Here is a 22,788-nt window from a genome sequence, read left to right as displayed (position 1 = left end):
ATGAAATGTCAGAGAAAGCTGCTTCTTCTCAATGAGGGGGTGACATTTAGGCTGGGACAACAGAAGGGCATCCAGGTCACCGTACTCTGAGAAGAGCAATCTATGCAGTAGCTACACAGGAAGAACAGTACATGCAAAGGCCCTAAGGCAGAAATGAACTTCAGGAGTGCTTTAGGGCAAGTAAGACACAGAAAGGGGAGAAAAAGACAGGCTCAGCCCTCAAGGACTTAAGAGATCAATCACTGAAGTGATAAGCAGTTAGCTTTCACTGTAGACCTGTTGCAACAGAAGAGGGATCACAGAGGGCAGAGGTAGCCAGGTAGGGGGGTTAAAGGAAGTACAAGGTTTAGACTGGGGAAAAGCATGAAAAAGAAAGCAACAATAGGTATCAAGATGGCAGAGAAAAGTCCATGAACCTGTAGCTGATAGGACTAAACTCAACCAAGAAGAAGAGCTCTCATGTGTCCTAAGATGCCTAAAAAAGTTAACAAGGGAGCCTCCACCTGTTTTTACATAGGATCTTTAGATATCCCAAGAAAATATGTTTATAGCAAAAGAAAAAGAACAGAAAAGAACATGACAAGATTACCAATCCACAGAAACTATAAATTGGTAATAAGTCCTAAGAATATTCAAAGATTTCCTTTCTACAGCAAATTTTAAGGCAAGATCTACCCATACACTCTGCCAGTGTGGTGTTTTTTGTTTGTGTGTATGTGTTGTGTTTTGTTTTGAGGGGCAGGGAGGAGTGTAATCCATCTGAAAAGTCAATGCTTATCTGTATCCTAAGTGGGGTCATGGTTACCCAGGTATATACATTTTGTCAAAATTCACTGAACATAAGATCTATACATAAGTAAATTTCATCTAAAAAAAGTAACACAGTCCAGTATAAAAAAGTATTCAAAAAAAGTACAATCAACTAATACAAGTGGAGGAAAACTAACACTATAAAAATACAAACGTCTCAATAAGAATAGGTTACACTCTACATTAAAAAAATAAAATGTAATAAGTTTGAGTATTTCACATGGAAATTAAACCAAAAAATGTCTGTAATCTTTACTGTTCCGCCTCTACACAAAAGGGGATGTTTTATTTTGTAGTCCCCAAAATAAAATGGGTTCTGAAAAAACTTTCAAAAGCCAAAGACAGGTAACCAAAATAAGAAGAGACACCAAACAAATGACTACTTGTGTGAATCCATAAAGCAAGGGCCACTGAAAAGAGCCCCAGGGATTTATTTTAGGTGATTAGAAGAAGAAAGGCAAGTAAGCAAGTGTCTACTATATGCCAGGCAGTGAAGGCAAGAAATCTCAAATCTAAAAGTTGTGAGAATTCAGATAAACCAACAAACAAAAAGCAGAAACAGACCCATAAATACAGGTAACAAACTGATGGTTGCCAAAGGGGAGCAGGGTGGGGGAAATAGGCAAAATGGGTGAAGGAGAGTAGGAGATACAGGTTTGCAGTTCTGGAATGAGTAAGTCACCAGAATAAAAGGAACAGTGTAAAGAATACAGGGGAGAAAAAAAAAAAGATTGTGAGAATTAACTGTTCACAAAAGACACCACAGACCACACTCCATTTTCTGTGTATGAACATTCCATGTAAGTGTCCTAACCTAAACTGAAGTGTGAGTAGATAAAAAGTATCACTGTAGTGATCATACTCAATCAACACCAGAAAACACATGAGGGGCTTTTGCTTATGGAAATTCCCACATAGTGGGCTGAATACTTCTGTATGAATTTAAATAATGATTTATAAACAAAATATTCAGGTCCTTAGCAGTCTCTGTAAGGTACTGATTCAAGGCCCACCATACAGCTCCAATATAGCTCTTGAGCTATATCTCATCTGTATCACTCAAAAGTACCCCATCCTTCTCATCAAACTGGAAATATTTTACCAAGGACCACTTGCTTATTTTACTTTCTTTTTTGAGACCCCTCCCCAATTACTGTCAAAATAGTACAAATCAATTTCACGGCCCCACTGCCCCCTATTCATCTGTATAGCTTTACATCCTGACTCTCCAGGTTTTAAACGCTATTAATTACACATAAAAATAATTAAATCAAAAATTATATACCACTTCATAACCATATAATACTTCACCATTTCAAAGTCTTTTCTCCCATATTAACCTATAACCTCCTTAAAGATAGTGGCTCTATCAGTCATAAAAATCCCTAAAGGATCAATATTTCCTAAAAGCAAATATTTTCATTGAATTCGAATATTACATAATCTCCTGCTACTAACATGCGCTCCAGTTATACTCTCAACTAGAAAGGAACCAAAACAGAAGAGGTAAAAGAGGTTCAATTTAAAGACATAACTGCCAATGTTTCATAAAGCATATGGTTTATTTTATAATGGAAAAAACAAACTCTCCCCACAAATTAAACACCCATACACAGTTATCTGATAAACCTCCATAGCGTACTCGAAAATCTGCAGTACAGAAATGGTAATCGTTACATTCTATTAAACTAAAGCTCTATCTTTAGTTATAAAATACGTAACTCCACTTAATTTTTCCTTTATGTATTTCACTATATCATGTACCTATGGACATCAAATAGTATACAGACTCATAAAAAGCTAAACAGACAGAACCACCTGGGTGGCTCAGTCAGTTAAGCATCAGACTTCAACTCATGATCTCCTGGTTGATGAGCTCAAGCCCCACACGGGGATCTGTGCTATCAGCACAGAACCTGCTTTGGATCTTGTTTCCCTCTCTGACCCTTGCTTGTGCCACCTCTTAATAAATAAACATTAAAAACAACAACAACAACAAATAGACAACTCTGGTTTCAAAAATCCAGCTTCTCACAATGCCAGACATACCAGTTTCTGACTTTTCTATCTTCACAGCACTCTTCCTATTTTTTGGTCTGTGACAATGGAGGATAAAAGTGTTTGTACTTTTGAGAACTTTAATCTGTCTACATTCTACCAAAAATGGAAGCTATTTTTAAGATACAGTTTCATCGTTAGAGAATTGTAGAAAGATGACAAGTTTGGGCACTGTAAGATACCCATTGTAAATCTGTTAAAGTCCTAAGATTCCAAAGTACAGAAGCAAAATCTTGTTTTCTCTTTACCTGAATGCTTCCTCTTGTTTGAACTGATCTTTGACTCCAATGTCAAATTAGTCATGCCATTTTGGAGTATTAAAGTGTATAATAATTATACATTTAATTTTTAAAACAAGTCATTCTGATCTCTATCTTGATTGGTACAACTGGAAGATCATATTCCAAAACAAAGTCAAGAAAAGGACATACTTTGGCTAGTGGCAATGATAAAACTACTCATTTGCCTAATCATTCATAAATCTTAATTGACACTAGAGTGAATGAAGAGGAAGACTATCAACCAGTGCTATATGAATGCTTTCTGCTAAAGGTATGCTTCTAGCAAAGATGGGCTTGTTCTGTTGCCATATGACACTAGTCTATTCAGCCACCTGTAACACTTCCTGTCAGTATGTGCGAAGTATCACGTGTGGCCATGACTGACTCAACAGTCAGTTTCCAGACTGACAAACTAACACGAAAAGAAACCAACAAGAATTGCTTTTTTTTTTTTTTTACCCTTTATTTTTGAGAGACAGAGACAGACAGACAGACAAGAGCGTGAAAAGGAAGGGGAGAAAGAGAGGGAGACACAGAATCTGAAGCAGGCTCCAGGCTCTGAGCTGTTAGCACAGAGCCCCACACGGGGTTCCAACTCACGACCGCGAGATCACGACCTGAACCTGACCTGAACCGAAGTCAGACGCTCAACTGACTGAGCCACCCAGGCACCCCAAGAATTGTTTTAAATCCCACTTGTTCAAAAGTCTAAATCTAAGAAAAACAAAATCAGACAAGTAATGGTATAGAAAGACAAATAATTTTTTAAAAAACCAAAATAATTCACATGAACCATAAGGAATCTGCCTACATTTGAAGATGTTTAGAAAAATAAATCTCCATTTAAACAAAGAGGAAGATGAAGTTCCATTTGTCAGTTAACTGGAATCTGTCACCTTTCTGAAGAGGAGACAGAATAACCCACCACAAACTTATGAAAATTTATGATTGGCAAACAAGGTTCTTTACTTTTTAACAAAACAACTATGGCAACCCCACAGATAAATCAAGTTCTGCTATGGGGTACTGTCTGTCCTTCTCTGTTCCCTCTTCTACAAAAAAAGTTAGGTATTTCCAACATCCTAACCAACTGTTACTCTGTGTAACCAACTACATCTCACAGTATCCTCTACCTAGGCATAAAGTTCTGAGACTTGGTTACAGAGCCTAGCTTCACAGAAAGCTAACACCGTCCCCCCAACAAGCACACCACAGCCATGAAACAGAACACATAAAAGAAGATGGACAATATTAATAACCCACATACATATTCCATAAATATATAACCCATTCTGCCTCATATCTGTCAAATGCAGTCAAGTGACCCCAGCAGGTGGCTGCAACTCTGCTTCTCCATTTATTTAGAATTAAAAGTTACAAGTTATTCTTTTCCAAAAGCTCTAGGACTATTTGTGAGCACTTTATTTAGTCCTCTAAAGGGATGCTTTTTTATACTTTACATATACTGACCACAATACTGAAAAATAATGGGAAATCTACCATCTAAGGCTGTCAAATGTCAAATTCAAGCTCATTTAACCATCTAATTTACTAGATTCGAAAACAAAAACTACTTCACACATTTCAATGAAAGTACAAAACTAAGAATGTCAATTACAGATAATTTAATTACTATCAATTTACTTAAACTAGTCAGTTGATAGTACTTAAAGCACTCACAAACCCTAAGTGGTAAAGGACAAGTAAAGCTGTACTTTTCAATTTTTTAAAACTATTTAACATCTCAATTCAAGAGTCAGGCATTAACTCTTACACACAAATGTTCTCAACAGACACAGGGTTTGGGAAGATATATTAAACAGAGTAAGAGGTGTACCACCCCTCATCCAAAAGACTTTTCCATCCTCTTAAAATGTTACATTCTAACATCTGAACAAATTATTATATCCAGCACTACTGAAGTTACATATAACCAGTAGGAAGGAAGTCATCCCAAGTGTCTTAACACTTATTTCGCCAGTTTCAGGACAATCATAATTCAAGTGCACTTCAAAGTATGAAAACTCCATGAATCAACTAACCCTAAAACCTTATATACATGGAGGGAGTTCTTTTAGGCACTCACACCTAAATTAGGCACAAGTGCCTCGTGATTAATCAGAAAGACACAAAAACTGTATATATATGTAAAAAGGTGATGCTCCTAATATGTTCAATTCCAAAAAGGCCCCAAAGCAGTCTGAGATCAAATGCCCTCCATGCAAGATAAAATTCTCTACTCCTCTTAGTGCCTGCTCAACAGTCCAAGTATGAATTGCTCTCCACCAGGGTAACTGCCCCTGCACTTGGGGAAAACTTCATTTCCCAGGACCGGGGTGGGTCAGCCTCATTAACAAAGTCACAATCTCATTTCATGCCCCACAACTGCCCTGCCTAAAGTCACAATAAAGCCTTGGAGTGTTTGGGGGTTTTGTTTTTTGAAATATTAACACGTGGGGGGCTCACTGAAGAGAATCACAGTTAAGAAGCTCTTTTACGTGGGTGCTGAGAGTGTAAGGGACCAAGGGAGTGAGTGGGTAACACAGAGGGTCCTGGACTCCCAGGATTCCCAACTCCAATTCCAACTTGGTGGGTGGTAACCAGAGTCCCCCACCACCACCATGCCCCTTTCTTCACCCTCCTTGACCCAACTCCTAGGCCAGTGCCTTCGTTGGGCGCTCTGGTCTCAGCTCCAGCCCTGGGGCTGAAATGCAGTGGCAAGGAGACATTTAGGCCTCGCCTCCCAGCGGCCTTCCTCCCCGAGCAGGGGCGGGAGGGGACCCAGGAAGCCGCGCTCGGTTCCTGGGGGGTGGAGGGCCTAGGCCGCGCCTCCCAGCCGGATGGCCCTAGGCCTCGGCCCGCCCGAGGCGGGGCCCGGGGTCGGGGCGGCGGGCTAGGCGCCGGCTCACCCACCTGGGTTGCCAGTCATTCCAGCTCCGTGGGTACTTGGTGCCGCCGCCGCCGCCGCTGCTGCTCAGCCGAGACCCCGGGGCTCTGCGGCTCATTACCTTCCCCGACACGACATGGCCAAGCGCCGCCGCCCAAAGAAGCGCGAGTCGCCGCCCGAACCGACCGCCGCCGACACTCCGCTCCCGCCTGGGGTTGAGGAGGAAGCCGAAGAGAAGAAGGAGGAGGAGGAGGAGGAGGAGGCGGCGGAGGGCGGGGGAGGCGGACGGCCGTTCCGGGTTCCGCCTGAGCCCGCAGCGCAGGACGAGGAGGCGGGAGCAACGCCGCGAGGGGGAGGCGGAGGAAGGGGAGGCGACGTTTCTTCCAGGGCCGAGCGCGGCCCGCGACGCCGGGACCCAGGAGGAAGAGGACGACGAGGAGGAGGCGGTGGCGGCGGCTGCTCACGCTCACACAGCCACGGCTTCCCCGCCTCCCGGCTCCGCCCGCCGCGCCGCCGCTGCCGCACGGCATGCTGGGAGCGAGGGGCGGTGTCGGCGCCCGCCGGGCCAGGAGAGAGGGGCGGGGCCGGCTACAGGGGGCGGAGCCGGGCGGGCGCAGCGAGCGGATCGCCCTCCCGCGCTCCGGGCTAGCTTCCACTCCCTGCGGACCGTGCCAAGGTCCCAGCCCCGCCGCGGGGGATCATGGGAGAGGGGAATCTCCGCCACCACCCTCAAACACACACCCTCCCAAACACTCTCCAGAAAGCGTTAGACCCCCCGAGGGCTGGGCAGTCAGGTGTAAACAGGCATCCAATCAAGGACCCGGGGTGTCTCCGCGCGCGCACACGCACACACTGGCGGGCGTGCCCTTAGGCTCACGTGGGCGCACTTTCCCCACCCTATTCGGTAAAAAGTAAAAATAAAGAGCGGGTGGATAGTCCCCTACCCAGCCCCCTCCGGAAATGTGCCCATGGAGTCCTTTCACCTTGACCATCTCTTCCCGGTGTAAAAAACTAAACTAAGTAGAGGGAGAAAAGGGAATCCCCTTCCCCCCCCCCCCCCCCCCCCGCAATGCCTGTCCCCTGCAATGTGAACTGTGCTTTCAAATCCTCTCACTGTGTAACACTTGCCCACCTTCCCCACCAGAAAAACCTGGCTGGTAGGGAGAGGGTTACACACCTGAGCACTTTCCCCTGCCCACAGTCCCCCCGGAGAGATTTCACGAAAGCATCTGACACATGCTGTGGGTGCAGATGCATAGAAAAAAGCCGAACAAGATGCACATCAAACAGGTTACAGGGGAATTACCTTTGGGGACGGTAGTCAAAAGGGTCTTCACATTTACACAGAGGGTCTTAGCCTATTTTATGTTGCAAGAAGTCGGTTTTTACATACTACCTGTGTAATTAAAAATGGTTACCTAAAGTTCTTGAAGGTCATAAGACTTAGGTATTTCCACACCCACACCTCCTCAACCTTGGGCTCCTTGCTTATGCCCACCAACCCCTCACTAAGGTATGATCCTGCCAGCTCTAAAAGATGGAAAATTCATTGGGATTCTCTCTTACCTTCTGCCTCTGCCCCCCCACTCCCCCCTCCACCCCGTGCATGTGTGCTCTCTCTCTCTCAAAATAACTAAATTTGAAAGACAGAGAGAGAGAGAGAGAGAGAGAGAGAGGAAGAAGGAAGGAAGGAGGGGAGGAAGGGAGGAAGGGAGGGAGAAACCTCTGAACCTCGGAACTGGGGCTGATATTTGACTCAACACAGAAATTCCCACTAGGTCAGACCCAAGCCAAGGTCACGAAGTGTGTTAAAAAAAAAAAAAAAAAATGAACAAGACCTACATCAAGAGGGATATAGCTCAGATACACACTCCATCCCAAAATTTGCCCATACCAGCCTACCTCCCTCTTGCTGACAAGAGGATATGATGCAGTGTTCTACCTGTTTGGAATAAGAGGCCCTATGAGAGGTGTCCTTTCTTCCCTGTTTATCCTTCCCTCTTTCCTATTCTCCTGAGAGAAAAAGTCCCTCTTCAATAAGGTCCCAAGATTATGGTCCCCTCACTCAGTATGGTCGTCTCTGGGAGACTATTATTCTTGCCACAAGGTATTTGGGTTCTATTTGTTTGTAATTACTGTTTAATTACATAAGCAATAATGAATACATTGTCCTCATATGACTTTTGAATAGTATACAGCCTAATTCTGATTTATTCTTTCGTTCAACATTCAGCAAAATTTATTGAGCATCTACTAACTAGGTATTTGGGGTCAGGACAGTAATCAAGACTCCATCTCTGTCCTAAAGGAACTCCAGGAGTAGGAGTCAGAAAGATACATCTATTCTTAGAAATGACTGAAATAGTTATTTTTGCTCAATTTCCTCTCTCTCCAGACCTATCAATCTGACCAGAAAGGCCCCTCTCCCAAAGCCTTTTCTTAATTGTAAGTTCTGAGTTTCCTTGGACCTGCTTTCCTCAGTTCTTGTACTTTTTTTTAAATTTTTTTTAATGTTTATTTATTTTTGAGAGAGAGACAAAGTGTGAGTGGGGGAGGAGCAGAGAGAGAGGGAGACACAGAATCTGAAGCAGGCTGCAGGCTCTGAGTTGTCAGTACAGAGCCCGATGCGGGGCTCGAGCTCATGAACGGTGAGATCCTGACCTGAGCTGAAGTCGGACGCTTACCGACTGAGCCACCCACGTGCCCCCAGTTCTTGTACTTTTTATGCTCCAGGTGAGTTAGTGCTCTCCTCCCCTCCGATCCATGAGCAAATGGCTGATGGGGCCAATTAATCATTTTTACTTCCTTAAATAGTTTATTGTAACAACGGTACAGTAACCAAATTATGTTAGATTCCAAAATGATTTGCAGCACAATAACTAGAACCTTAGACCCCTAGGAAAAATGTCAGGGCCCTTTAAACTTTTCAAATTACAGAACAACAGCAGAGTAATTCGAGGATGGGCTCTGGGTTCAGATTCCAACTCCTCTGCTTGAAACTGAGGGAGTATCAACAAGGTCCTGACTGTCACAGTGCCCCAGTGTCTCATCTCTAAAATAGAGATAATAGTACTGACTTCCTAAGACTATTGAGAGAATTAATTGAAATCTCACATGTAAAGGGCTTGGCACGGTGCCTGCCGCACAGTTAACAATCAATAAATGTTAGCTAGAAATCAGATCTACTGATTTCTACAACTTCTCTGAGGCACATGGCTATGTGGATAATATTTGATCAATGAAGAAGGAGAAAAAAGGAAGTAGCTGTCCTAGGTTGCCCCAGTCGCTCCATCAACTGCTTCTTGTTTGTCATTTTTTTTTTGTACTTCTCCTATAGAAATAATTAACCTTCAAAAGCACTCAGTGTTGGCAAAGGGGTGGTGTGAGGACACAGACGGTCGGGGTAAGTGTCATTGGGCAGCAACTTCCTGGAAAGCAATTTAAGAGTATGTATACAAAGATTTAAAATTGTGGGGCGCCTGGGTGGCGCAGTCGGTTAAGCGTCTGACTTCAGCTAGGTCACGATCTCGCGGTCCGTGAGTTCGAGCCCCGCGTCAGGCTCTGGGTTGATGGCTCAGAGCCTGGAGCCTGTTTCTGATTCTATGTCTCCCTCTCTCTCTGCCCCTCCCCCGTTCATGCTCTGTCTCTCTCTGTCCCAAAAAATAAATAAACGTTGAAAAAAAATTAAAAAAAAAAATAAATAAAATTGTTAATACCTTTCCCCCAGTAATTCCTCTTCTGGGAATCTATCTTCAGGAAATTTCCCATGCTGCAGCTAAAGTGGTTTCTTTCTTTCTTTCTTTAAGATTTCTTTTTTTTTTTTTTTTAATTTTTTTTCAACGTTTTTTATTTATTTTTGGGACAGAGAGAGACAGAGCATGAACGGGGGAGGGGCAGAGAGAGAGGGAGACACAGAATCAGAAACAGGCTCCAGGCTCTGAGCCATCAGCCCAGAGCCTGACGCGGGGCTCGAACTCATGGACCGCGAGATCGTGACCTGGCTGAAGTCAGACGCTTAACCGACTGCGCCACCCAGGCGCCCCTAAGATTTCATTTTTAAGTAATCCCTACACACGACATGGGGCCTGAACTTACAACCCCAAGATCAGGAGTCGCATGCTCTACCAACTGAGCCAGCCAGGTGTTCCAGCGATTTTTTTTTTTTTTTTTTTGGTTTATTTATTTTGAGAGAGAGAGAGAACACACTCATGCGAGAGAGAGCAAGGGAGGGGCAAAGACAGAGGAAGAGAGAATCCCAAGCAGGCTTGGACTCTGGGCTCAATCTCACGAACTATGAGATCCCAACCTGAACCGAAATCAAGGGTCAGATGCTTAACCAACTGAGCCATCCAGGTGCCCCCTCCAGTGATTTTCTTTTTAAATAAAAATCAGATCATTTCACCATCCTACTTAAAATCCATTAATGGCTTCCTATACTTCTTAAGATAAAAACTATGAGCCTATAAGAGTCTGTAAAAGCTGATTTCTCCTACACTGCAAACACCCTACGGCAGCTCATACCTGGAACAAGATCCTAATGGTGGGTATCAATTTTGTCTTCATAGTAAACTCCCCACACCTAGGCTGCACCCTGGACCAATTAAATTAGAATCTCTCAGTGTCAGCCCAGGCATCAGTATTTTTTTAAATTAATCTCTGTGCCCGATGTGGGGCTCAAATTCACAACCTTCAGATCAAGAGTTGTATGCTCTACCAACTGAGCCACCCGAGGGTCCCCAGGACTCAGTATTTTTTCTTTTTTTGAGGCTACCGCAGGGGATTCTAATGTGCAACCAAGACTAAGAAACACCACTTTCGAGCCCTGACAAAGTTATTGGTGTCCCCCTACACCCAACCTTGCCTCCCAGCATATGTGAGCTATAAAAAACAATTTTCTTTTTTTTATGGGAAATTTTAAGCATTTCAAGTTTTTTTTTTAAGTTTATTTATTTATTTTGGGGGAGGGGGAGGGAGAACTTCAAGCAGGCTCCCTACTGTCAGCACAGAGCCTTATGTTGGGCTCGATCCCATGAACTGAGAGATCATGACCTGAGCTGAGATCAAGAGTCAGACACTTAACCACCTGAGCCAGCCAGGTGCTGCTATAAAAACAATTCTAAACCACTGGAGGAAAAGAAGTGAAAGCCCAGTTTTTCCCATGGCAACTACTTGGATATTTCAAAAAAAATAGATCAAATGTGATCAACTCTCAAACTTTCAAAAAATGCCATCTTGTTTCTTTCGGTGGCTAAGCTTCATGGTTCCATTAGCACTTCTCCCCTTCCACTCAGGTCATCGGGACTGATTCTCTGTTCGCAAAGCACACTGAGCCTCTCCAGACTCTGGGCTTTTGTGCTTGCTGTTCCCTCTGCCTGTAATGCCATTCCTACACTTGTTCCCATCAGAGTTGAGATGTGGGTAAGGTGAGGGAAGCACCTGGGGTACCAAGTTTCAGGAGGCATTCACTCTTAAGGTCATGCAAACGCTAACGTTGCACAGGCATAGACCAGCAAGTGAATGCCTCCCTAAATTTGGGGGGTCTAGGCACTTCATTTGCCTCATCTTAGTCCTGGCACTGTTTTCCATGGTCCATCTCCATTCTCTTGAGAGGTTTTCCCTGACCTCCCTGCCCAAAAACCTAGCCAATGTCCTATTTAGGAACATTCTGTCACACACCCTATTTCTTTTCTTGGTAGCACCCATCACCATCTGCCAGTATTGGGTTTCTTTGTACAATTTATTATCTGTCTCACTTTTAGAATAGGAGCTCTGTCTGTGAAAGCAGAGTCCACACCTGTCCGTCTCTTCCCCCTCGATCCTCAGCACATAGCACAGCACCTGGCCCAGTAAACACTCAAAAAATAGTTGTGGTTGTTGTCATTTGTCTTTTTTTATATGTTTTATTTATTTGTTTTGAGAGAGAGAGAGAGAGTTAAAAGGAGCAGAGGAGGGGCAGAGAGAGAGGAGAGAGAGAAACCCAAGCAGGCTCCATACTCAGCACAGATCTGGACACAGGGCTCGATCCCATGACCCTGTGATCATGACCTCCAAATTAAGAGTTAGACACTCCACTGATTGAGTCACCCAGGAGCCCCTAGATATGAAGAATTCTTTCTTTTTAATTTTTTTTAAACGTTTATTCATTTTTTGATAGAGAGCGTGAGTGGGGGAGGGGCAGAGAGACAGGGAGACACAGAATCTGAAGCAGGCTCCAGGCTCCAAACTGACAGCACAGAGCCCGACGCGGGGCTCAAACTCACAAACCGTGAGGTCACAACCTGAGCCGAAGTCAGACACCCAACCAACTGAGCCGCCCAGGCACCCCAAGAATTCTTTTTTTTTTTTATTATTTATGTTATTTATTTTGAGAGAGAGAGCACACACATGAGGGAGGGGCAGAGAGAGAGAAAGAGAGAGAGAGAATCCAAGCAGTCTCCACTCTGTCAGCAAGGATCCCAATGCAGAGAAAAAAGGAAGGAGAAAAGACCTAAGAAGAAAATGTATGAAATGTACTTAATATCGATGTCCTGTGATCATGGGATCATGGGTGATTTTTTTTCTTATTGCTAGCTTCCTAATTAGAATACAGACATGGTAGTTGTAAAACAAAATTCTTTACAAAGTTAAAAGTAGGGATTCAGTAAATATGTGTTGAACAAATGGACAAAGAATGGATACTCTCAGGGTGTGGCAGTGACCCACACAAACCAATTAAATAAACTCTGGCCGAGGTATAGGGTCTTAGCACTAATAATAGTGACCAACTCTGGTTAATGTTTATTGAGCATTTACTAATGCCAGTCACTGAGCTGAATGCTCTGTGTAGGTTACTTCATGGAATTCTCCAGAACCACCCTAGGATGTCAGTATCTCTGATGCCAGCAGGAACTGAGCAGCCTGCCTAAGGTCACACAGCTGGTAAGAGGCAAGGACTATGACAGGCAGGGACAGAAGAGACATATGGTCCTGACCTCACATTCATCATAGGCCTCAGATTTAGATCTTGAATGTTATTGCCTAATGAGGTTATACACAGAGTCCTGGAGAAACACTGATGGGAAAGAAGTCCGGATTTTAAAATTGTGCACCCATGGGGCACCTGGGTGGCTCAGTCAGTTGAGGCTCAGGTCTGACTTTGGCTCAGGTCATGATCTCACAGCTTGTGGGTTTGAGCCCTGCGACGGGCTCTGTGCTGACAGCTCAGAGCCTGGAGCCTGCTTGGGAGTCTGTGTCTCCCTCGAGCTCTGCCCCTCCTCCAGTCGCGCTCTGTCTCTCTCTCTCTGTCTTTCTCTCTCTCTCAAAAATAAACATTAAAAAAATTTTTAATTTAAATAAAATTGTGCACCTTTAGAAAAAAATAAATACATAAAATAAAATAATGCACCTTGCTAGTCCACACCCCTGTAGGGCTTATGCAAGAATCCTTCCTAATAAATGATAATTATTACCTGGTGAATAAGTAATTATATTGCATTGTTGTTTTTCCCCTTGTGTTAAAAGTGTTCAGTTGTAAAAACAGAACTCTTAAAATAGACCATAAGTTTTGTGCCCTATTTGCTATTTCTTATACATTCTTATATTTCTTAAATCAGAACCTCAAAAACTGAGTTGACCTGAGCCTTTAACTTCCAAAAGACCCTGGCATCAGAATTTAAACACAGACCAAACCCAGAGTCCTCAACCACTGGGATTTTTCTAGATAGATCTTCCACATTTCCTAGATAGATACTTCAATTTATATCCTGAGTAAATAAAAGGCAAGGCTCTCTCTCTTTTGTTTCCTTTGATCCTTAGATCTGGCACAGGATTAACCCCAATCAGGCACAAGAATTGAGGAACCCCATTCTCAAACAGTAGACTCAAGTACAAGAGTGATTTTTCAAACACACTCTTAAAAGCAAATTCCCAGCATAGAGACATTAAAGCAGATTTTAAAAAAAGAAAACCCTCAGCCCTCTTATACGTGCTCCCAGCTAGGAAATCTTTGTCACAGGTCAGGCTCCCTCACTAAGGGCTATTTTTGAGTTTTCAAGTTGGTGCTTGGAGGAATTTGGCTGGGAAACTCATGACACATTTGAAATCTTCACTCAGGCTGCCTCAGCTTGAGGCAAGGGCCAAGCTTCTATGAATCAGGGCACAAGCCGTGCTGCCCAGTGGCTCATGCATTCTCCGAACAATTAAACGGGAGGACGATGATGCCCAGCCAAAGCTATTTGTGACTTATAAAGTGGAGAAAACACAGGGTGAGATCTTCCAGTGTGGCCCGGCAGGTGCCCAAGGATTTGCATGGCCACTACTAAAGGAACCGGCTCCTTTGCTTCCGAAGATTACAGCAATATCAGGGATATATGTCAATAAAATGCAGATTATGTAAAAAAATTTCCAACTCTAAGTCATTGCCATCTATTGTCAGTACAGTTATCATTTAACATTTTAAAAGGCTATCCTGTGTGTGTTTCTTTCTTTAACATTTTAAAAGGCTATCCTGTGTATGTCAATGTCTTTCTTTCTGAAGAATTGGGTTGAACGGGTGCAAAACTTTTTAATTTTTTTTTTTAATGTTTATTTTTGAGACAGAGAAAGAGCATGAACAGGGGAGGGGCAGAGAGAGAGGGAGACACAGAATCGGAAGCAGGCTCCAGGCTCTGAGCCATCAGCCCAGAGCCCGACGTGGGACTCGAACTCACAGACCGCGAGATCGTGACCTGAGCCGAAGTCGGACGCTCAACCAACTGAGCCACCCAGGCGCCCCCAAAACTTTTTATTTTGAATGTTCGTTGACAGTGCAGTTGGGCCAAAGATACTGCATCTTCCTTTCTCTCTGGCATTTTTTCAAATGTTTATTTATTTTAGAGAGAGAGAGAATGAGAATGAGAGAGCAAGGGCAGGGCAGCGAGAACGGGAGACGGAGAATCCCCCATGAGATCACGACCTGAGCAGAAATCAAACACTGGACGTCCAAGCGACTGAGCCACCCAGGTGGCCCTCTCTCTGGCCTCTAGTAGGCGTTCCTAGCAGTCTAGCCCTGGGTTTCTTCCTTGTGTTTTGATCCCTGAGTCTTTCCCTGAGTTCCTCACCGGCAAAAGCCTTTTTAAATATCTTGCCTAAAGTCAGGGCCCACCAAGATCAAGTTAAAGAGAAAGGATATTAATGTGGGCTGGGGACAGGAAGAGGAGGTGGGCAGATGGAGGTTAAAGTCAGGGTAAAGGAAAGTGGCTCCTGCAGATTTTGTTGTCACTGCTTGGAAGTTACCCAAATCTGATGATGATGGTCATGATATACCATTCATAATAACAGTAACTAACATTTGTTGGGCTCTAACTACTTGCCAGGCACAGTGCTGAGGGCTTTACATAACTAGCTCGGGGCTCTGGTTATAAGCAGAGGCCTATAAAGGACATGAGTTGCCAAAGGTGACATTGCTGGTGAAGAGGGTTGAAATTTAAACCCACATGTGGTTGCCTGTCTCCATGCTGCCCCTCTGACTGACTTCAGCCAACAATCAACTCATTCTGTCAACTTGTACGAAGAGTCCATTTTCTTAAAAATAATCAGGTATCACAGTCGTTTTTTTTTTTTTAATTTTTTTTCTAATGTTTACTTATTTATTTTTTGAGACAGAGACAGAGCACGAGTGGGGGAGGGGCAGAGAGCGAGGGAGACACAGGATCCAAAGCAGGCTCCAGGGTCCGAGCTGTCAGCACAGAGCTGGACGCGAGGCTTGAATTCATCAATTGTGAGATCATGACCTGAGCTGAAGTCAGATACTCAACCGACGGAGCCACCCAGGCGCCCCATTTTGCTTTTTTTTTTTTTTTTTTTTTTGAGATTTTATTTTTAAGTAATCTCTACACCCACTGGGGCTCGAACTTACAACCTTGACATCAAGAGTCACATTCTCCACTGACTGTGCCAGCCAGGTGCCCCAGGTCTCATAAGTTTAATTCATTTAAGTTAAAGAGTTAAATTGCAGGGGCACCTGGGTGCTCAATTGGTTAGGCATCCAACTCTTCATTTTGACTCAAGTCATGATCCCGGGATTGTGAGATGGAACCCCTAGTCAGGCTCCATACTGGATGTGGAGCCTGCTTGGGATTCTCTCTCTTCTCTCGCTCTCGCTCTTGCTCTCTCTCCCTTTGACCATCTTTCACTCTCTCTCTCTAATTAAAAAAAAAAAGTAAGAGTTAAATTGCCTACCAAGGAAGACAGGGATACATATTTCCTTCCAGAGCACCTCTGAAATAGAATTTTTCATCCTCGCTAGTGGACAGCTGTATGTGTCATAACAGAAACAATCCCTTCGTCCTATGCCAAGGAAGCAAATGAAGGCTTGTTCTGGAAGGTCTTTTGTGCTTCCACAAAATGATTCGGATGATTTGAAGGTCACACTGCTGGCATGGCGTTTGGACTGTCCCCCAAGCATACCACCTCTTAGGGGACCCTTCCTGCTGAGCCCTGGAAGAAGCTTCTCAGAAAAAGCATGATTTCAGGTGGCTTTTGGATGAAGGGGAAGCAGATGGCCGAGTATTACATCACCTTTGGTAAAGGAAGCAAATTCAAAAATAATAGGATGTAGAAAAATAATAGCTTAATCTCCAAATCATCAGTGAGTGTTTGGGAAGTGTTTATTCTCAGCAAATACCAGGGAGAGAAGAGAGCTAGCAAACGAAAAAGCCTGGCCCTGTGCTACCATTTTAAAACAGAACCCACTTTTTCCACCATTCTGTTAAAATAATAATGAACACTCACCCTAATTATATTTATTTCTTTTTATATGTATATATATTTTTAATTTTTATTTATTTTGAGAGAAACAGAGCCAGTGTGAGTGAGGGAAGGACAGAGAGAGAGAGGGGGAGAGAGAGAGAATCCCAAACAGGCTCCATACTGCAAGCACAGAGCCCAATATGGGGCTCGAACCCACAAAACTGTGAGACCATGACCTAAGCTGAAACCAAGAGTCGGATGCTTAACGGAATGAGCCACCCAGGCCCCCCTTATATTTATTTTTGAGAGAGAGAACAAGCAGGGGAGGGGCAGAGAAAGAGGGGGACAGAAGATCTGAAGTGGGCTCTGTGCTGACAACAGAGAGTCTGATGCAGGGCATGAACCCACAAACGGTGAGATCATGACCTGAGCCAAAGTGGGACACTTAACTGACTGAGCCACCAGCTGCCCCTATATTTATTTCTAACCACCACTATTTCTCAAGCTCTTTGAGGTTATTTTATTTTATTTTATTTTATTTTATTTTATTTTATTTTATTTTATTTTAGAGAGAGAGAACGTGAGTGTGGGAGAGGGGCAGAGGGAGAGAGAGAGAATCTTAAGCAGGTTCCACACTCAACATAAAGCCTGACACAGGGCTCGATCCCACGACCCTGGGATCGTGACCTGAGCTGAAATCAAGGGTGCCCAACCAACTGAGCCACCCAGATGCCCTGCTAGGAGGTAAATATTATCAAATCCTTTTTTTCATAGGAAGAAACTGCACTCAAAAAATGCAGTGAGTTACCTGCCTCAGGCCACACAGTTTGATAAGTGGCAGAAACTGGGGTACCTGATGCCAAAAACACCCCTACCTGAAAACCACCTAAGGGGCATATAAGGAGGACCATTTTTCTGACTACATTATAATGTATCATGAAATGATGATTTCATGATGCATAAAATTCTAAACACCTAGTCACTCTTACCAGTGAGGTATGTTTTGGAGAACCAGGCTTTAATTTTTTTTTTTTCTTGATATATGTTCATCTGGAAAAACTAGTGGCAGATACCCCAGAAGGATAGTAGCAGCTAAAAACAAATTTTTTTTTTTTTAATGTTTATTCTTTTTTGAGAGAAAGAGAGACACAGCATGAGTGGGGGAGGGACAGATTGAGAAGGAGACACAGACTCCAAAGCAGGCTCCAGGCTCTGAGCTGTCAGCACGGAGCCCAATGCAGGTCTTGAACCCACAAACCATGAGATCATGACCTAAGCTAAAGTCAGATGCCCAACTGACTGAGCTACCCAGATGCCTCAGTTATATGTTAAAGTAATGTCTCTTTGTTATATTCTCTAGTTTCTTAACTTTTCTCTATTTGAAAAACTGTTACATTGCAAAAACTCTTTCTCAAACAATTCTCCTCTCTGGTAGATCTCTGTATCCCTGGAACACAGGATGCCTTCCTGTGCCTACTGTAGTTAAAGTCCAAATTCCATGTCTCCTGCTCCTCAAACCTCCATGAATAATGAGATAAATGGATTACTATAGCCATCGTATTCAGCTAGAAACCATTCTGTATGTATACACATGTAAGCGTGGTACTGTGCAGTACCACGTGACCCCACACTTAAAGAAGCCTTAAGTTTGCTGCCATCTTGAAATACGTCAAGGATTTTGAAGAAGGGGCTCTGTGTTTTCATTTTGCAGTAAGACCTAAAAATTATGTAACCAGTTCTTCCTGGTACAATGGGCATGGCACAGGGGTCAGCAAACTTTTTGTATAAAAGGCCAGAGAGTAAATATTTCAGGCTGTGCAGGCCATGTGATCTCTGTTGAAACTACTCAACATTGCCATAGTAGTGGAAAAGCAGCCACAAACAATGTCAACGAATGAGTGAGCCGTGCTTCAATAAAAATCTAATTACAATGACAGGCAGCTGGCTATATTTGGTCCACAGGCTACAGCATGCCTATCCCTGGTATAACACCCTCTTTCTTAAAGACATATTATGGCAAAGTAATAACAATAATAATCACAGCATAGTCCCTCTTCTTATATTATTTTAAAAAATATTCAATGTTTATTTTTGAGAGTGAGAGACAGAGTACAAGTGGGGCAGGGGCAGAGAGAGAGGGAGGCCACGGAATCCAAAGCAGGCTCCAGGCTCTGAGCTGTCCGCACAGAGCCCATCCAACATGGGGTTCAAACTCACACACTGTGAGATCATGCCCTGAGCCAAAGGCAGACACTTAACTGACTGAGCCACACCGGTGCCCCATGCACAGTCCATTTTCCACACACAGACGATAGGAATGTGTTCCTTGGCTGCTGGGAAGCTTAAACAGGGGACAACGTGTGAGGATGGGGTACCTGCTCTTTCCATTTGTCTGTGTAGATCTGCTCTCCATCCTTCTCCACCCTGCTCTGGGCCCCAGAGGTTGACCTGTATGGACTGCAATGGCAGAATCCTTGTCCTTGTCTTCTGCCAATAGGAGCCGCCACCAGATGGGAGAGCAGGAGGAGAGTGACGTGTGGGTGTTTATTCCTGCAGGTTTGTCCCTGCAGTTCACCTAGAGGTGATTGCATCCCTCTACTGAAGGCCACAGTTCCTTACACATCGCTGTCTTCGTCCACCTGTCTTTTCCAGGGCCTAATGATGAGAGAGGCTCCTGGCTGTTACTAGCCCTGGGTTACTGCATCTCCTTTGTTAGTTCAACAGAACTCTTCCCACCCCTCTGTAGATAGTTCCTTTATTAAATTTTCTTCCTATTTCCTTGACTGATTTTACCATATGTTTCCCGAAAGCACCTGACTGATACAGTGAGGCAATCACTTCAGCACAAGCCACTACCACTCTTGGAGCTGAAAAAACAAAAGGTGCTGCCAGAGCCCACAGCCCTGGTCACACCTGATGGAAGATGTGGGCCAGGTCTTTCTGCTGGGCACTGGAGTCACAAAGGTGATTCAGGGGCAGAGGCAGAGAAGGGGAGAAATGCCCTGGCCTCTCTACTCCTCCTGCCCTCCAGTCTCGTGCCAGTGACTGTCATTGGTTGAACCCGCCAGGAGTCAGCTCACGTGAAAGCCTGGGAAATGCAGCCTTCAGGGATCAGTGTCTTGCATGGCAGAGCAGAGTAGGGGAGGAGTGGGGAATGGCCGAGGACGAAGTCCCAGGCTCAGCACAGGAAGGAGAGGTTGTCCTCATAAATAAGCAAACTTTCAGAAAGCTATTTGGAAACAGTAATGAGAACATGCGTTAGAAAGATTTTATAAGGGCGCCTGGGTGGCTCAGTCAGTTAAGCATCAGACTCTTGATCTCAGTTCAGGTCTTGATCTCAGGGTTCGAGTTCAAGCCTTACATTGGGCTCCATGCTGGGCATGAAATCTACTTGAAAAAGAGAAATAGGGGCGCCTGGGTGGCTCAGTCAGTTAAGAGTCTGACTTCGGCTCAGGTCATGATCTCACATTTCGTGAGTTTGAGCCCTGCAGCAGGCTCTGTGCTGACAGCTCAGAGCCTGGAGCCTGCTTCGGATTCAGTGTCTCCCTCTCTCTCTGCCCCTCCCCTGCTCATGCTCTGTCTCTCTCTTTCTGTCTCTCTCTCAAAAATAAACAAATGTTAAAAAATGAACAGAAAAAAAGATTTCACAGTCTTTTCCAGAAAAAAACACTTAGACTTTATGAAAGGGGTCAGTAGATTAAAACATTAAGGATCCCTCTGTTGGTTTAACTTTTCAAATATGTGGCAGAGTTCATTGACTAGGAAGACCCTGATCTCTTTATCAAAAGTTCCCAATTTAATCTAATACCAAAAGTAGAGGCAATGAAAGGAAAAGTAGATTAAGTTGGACGACCTACTACAAAATTAAGAACTTCTGTGCATCAAAAGACATTGTCAACAGGGGCGGCTGGGTGGCTCAGTCGGTTAAGCCTCCACCTTCGGCTCAGGTCATGATCTCCCAGCTCTTGACTTCGAGCCACGCACCAGGCTCTGTGCTGACAGCTCTAGCCTAGAGCCTGTTTCAGATTCTGTGTCTCCCTCCCTCTCTCTCTGCCCCTCCCCTGCTCCTGATTTCTGTCTCTCATAAATGTTAAAAAATTTTTTTTTAATTAAAAAAAAAAAGACTATCGACAGAGTGAAAGTGAAACCCATAGAATGGGAGAAAATATTTGCAAATCATACATATCTAAAAATGGGTCGATATCCAGAATACATGAAGAACTCCTACATTTCAACCATGACAAAAGAACAAGCAACTCAATTTAAAAAACGAGCAAAGGACTTGAATAGACATTTCTCCAAAGAAGAAATGCACGTGCAAAGATTGTCATCATCTCTAATCATTACAGAAGTTCAAAACGAACCCCCAGGGGCTCCTGGCTGGCTCAGCTGGTAGAGCATGTGACTCTTGACCTCAAGGTCATGAGTTTAAGCCCCACATTGGGTTCGGAGCCTACTTGAAACAAACAAACAAACAAACAAACACAGTAAGATACCACTTTCTGCCCAGTAGGATGGCGATGATAAGTAAATAACAAACAAGCAGAGAATAACAAGTGTTGGTGAGGATATGGAGAAATCAGAACCCTTGGGCATTGTGGGCGAGTGTGCAATACGGTACAGTAGAGCATGCGCCATGGAAAACAGCGTGGAAGTGCCTTGACCAATGAAAAAGCAGAAGTATCATATGATTTGGCAATTCTACTTCTGGGCATATACCCGAAAGAATTGAAAGTGGGGAGTCAAACAGATCATGTGCACACCTGTGTTCAGAGCAGCATTATTCACAATAGCAAAAGGTCCAAATGGACACCCAAGTGTCCATTGATGGGTGAATGGATAAACTACCATTTAGTTTATATATGTTTCTACATACATATATAACATATGTATGTATATATGTATATACATGCAGTGGAATATTATTCAGACTCAAAAAGGAAGGAAAGAAAGAAAAAATAACAACAAGGAAGGAAATTCTGACATGAGCCATAATATAGATGAAACTTGAAGACATTATGCCAAGTGAAAGAAGCCATACACAGAAGGATGAATACTGTGTGACCCCACTCATATGAGGTACCTAGAGTAGTCAAATTCATAGAGACCAAAAGTAGAATGGTGGTCGTCAGGGGTGGGTAGGGTAGGAAGGAGAGTTGGGGAGTTATTATTTAATGGGTGGATTATGTCACAGGAGGATGAAAAGTTTCCATGGTGGTGATGGTAGCACGACACGAATGAACTTGATGCCATGACTACACATATAAATGATAAATTTTATGTTATGTGTATTTTAGCACAATTTAAAAAATGAAAGAGAGAGAGAAAGAACAAGTCGTGGGAACTAGCACTATTGTCTATTTAATAGCTCTGCCTTCCTAATGTCAACAGGGAACAAAAATAACAACCTCTTTTATTTTTGATTTTCTTGATTATGATTTTTTTTCATCTTGCATCATAGAAACTTTTATTTTACCTTACTTTAACTCTATAGTTAACATGCAGCGTTATATTAGTTTCAGGGGTACAATATAGTGATTCAATAACTTGATACGTGACTCAGTGCTCATCATGGCAAGTGTTACTCTTAACCTCCTTCACCCGTTTCACCCATCCCCCTACTCACCTCCCCTCTGGTAACCATTAGTTTGCTCTCTACAGTTAAGAGTCTGTTTTTGGGGGGTTTTTTTTGGGGGGGGGTTGGTTTGTGTCTTATTTTATCTGTTTGTTTTGTTTCTTAAATTCCACATGAGTGAAATTGTAGGCTATTTGTCCCTGATGGCACTTAAATGGCCCTCTCTCTTTCTCACACACACACATTTTTTTTAATTAAAAAATGAAAATAAAATAAAACAAAAGAGAGGATGTGGAGAAAAAATAACCCTCACACACTACTGGTGGGAATGCAAACTGGTGCAGCCACTGTGGAAAACAGTATGGAGGTTCCTCAAAAAGTGAAAAATAGAATTACCATATGATCCAGTAATTTCACTACTGAGCATTTACCCAAGGAATACGAAAACACTAATTCAAAAAGATATATGC

The 22,788-nt window shown here is 43.5% G+C and overlaps 1 protein-coding gene and 1 long non-coding RNA gene across 6 annotated transcripts in view; one reads left to right on the top strand and one right to left on the bottom strand.

The window, feature by feature from the left end:
• LOC147573087 (uncharacterized) overlaps positions 1 to 22,788 on the top strand; it is a 476,171-nt gene that overhangs the window by 352,125 nt on the left and 101,258 nt on the right. The gene's annotated exons all lie outside the window — the stretch shown is intronic.
• Positions 1 to 22,788, bottom strand: part of SMG1 (SMG1 nonsense mediated mRNA decay associated PI3K related kinase) — a 140,451-nt gene that overhangs the window by 97,311 nt on the left and 20,352 nt on the right. For 2 of the 5 annotated variants that reach the window (XM_025916636.2, XM_086692958.1), the window contains exon 1: positions 6,063 to 6,199. The exons of 2 other annotated variants lie outside the window; for them this stretch is intronic. In XM_025916636.2, the coding sequence (XP_025772421.2) occupies positions 6,063 to 6,154 (92 nt within the window). In that variant the 5' untranslated portion in view covers positions 6,155 to 6,199. Of the gene's footprint in view, positions 1 to 6,062; positions 6,206 to 22,788 lie in introns of those variants that run through there. One more of the 5 variants, XM_086692959.1, reaches the window with a different exon arrangement.

This window comes from Puma concolor, chromosome E3, assembly GCF_028749965.1.
Source record: "Puma concolor isolate L17-30 chromosome E3, mPumCon1.1.hap2, whole genome shotgun sequence".
NCBI lineage: Eukaryota > Metazoa > Chordata > Mammalia > Carnivora > Felidae > Puma > Puma concolor.
Note: the sequence above shows the minus strand (reverse complement) of the source record. Positions and strands in the feature narration are given on the sequence as shown.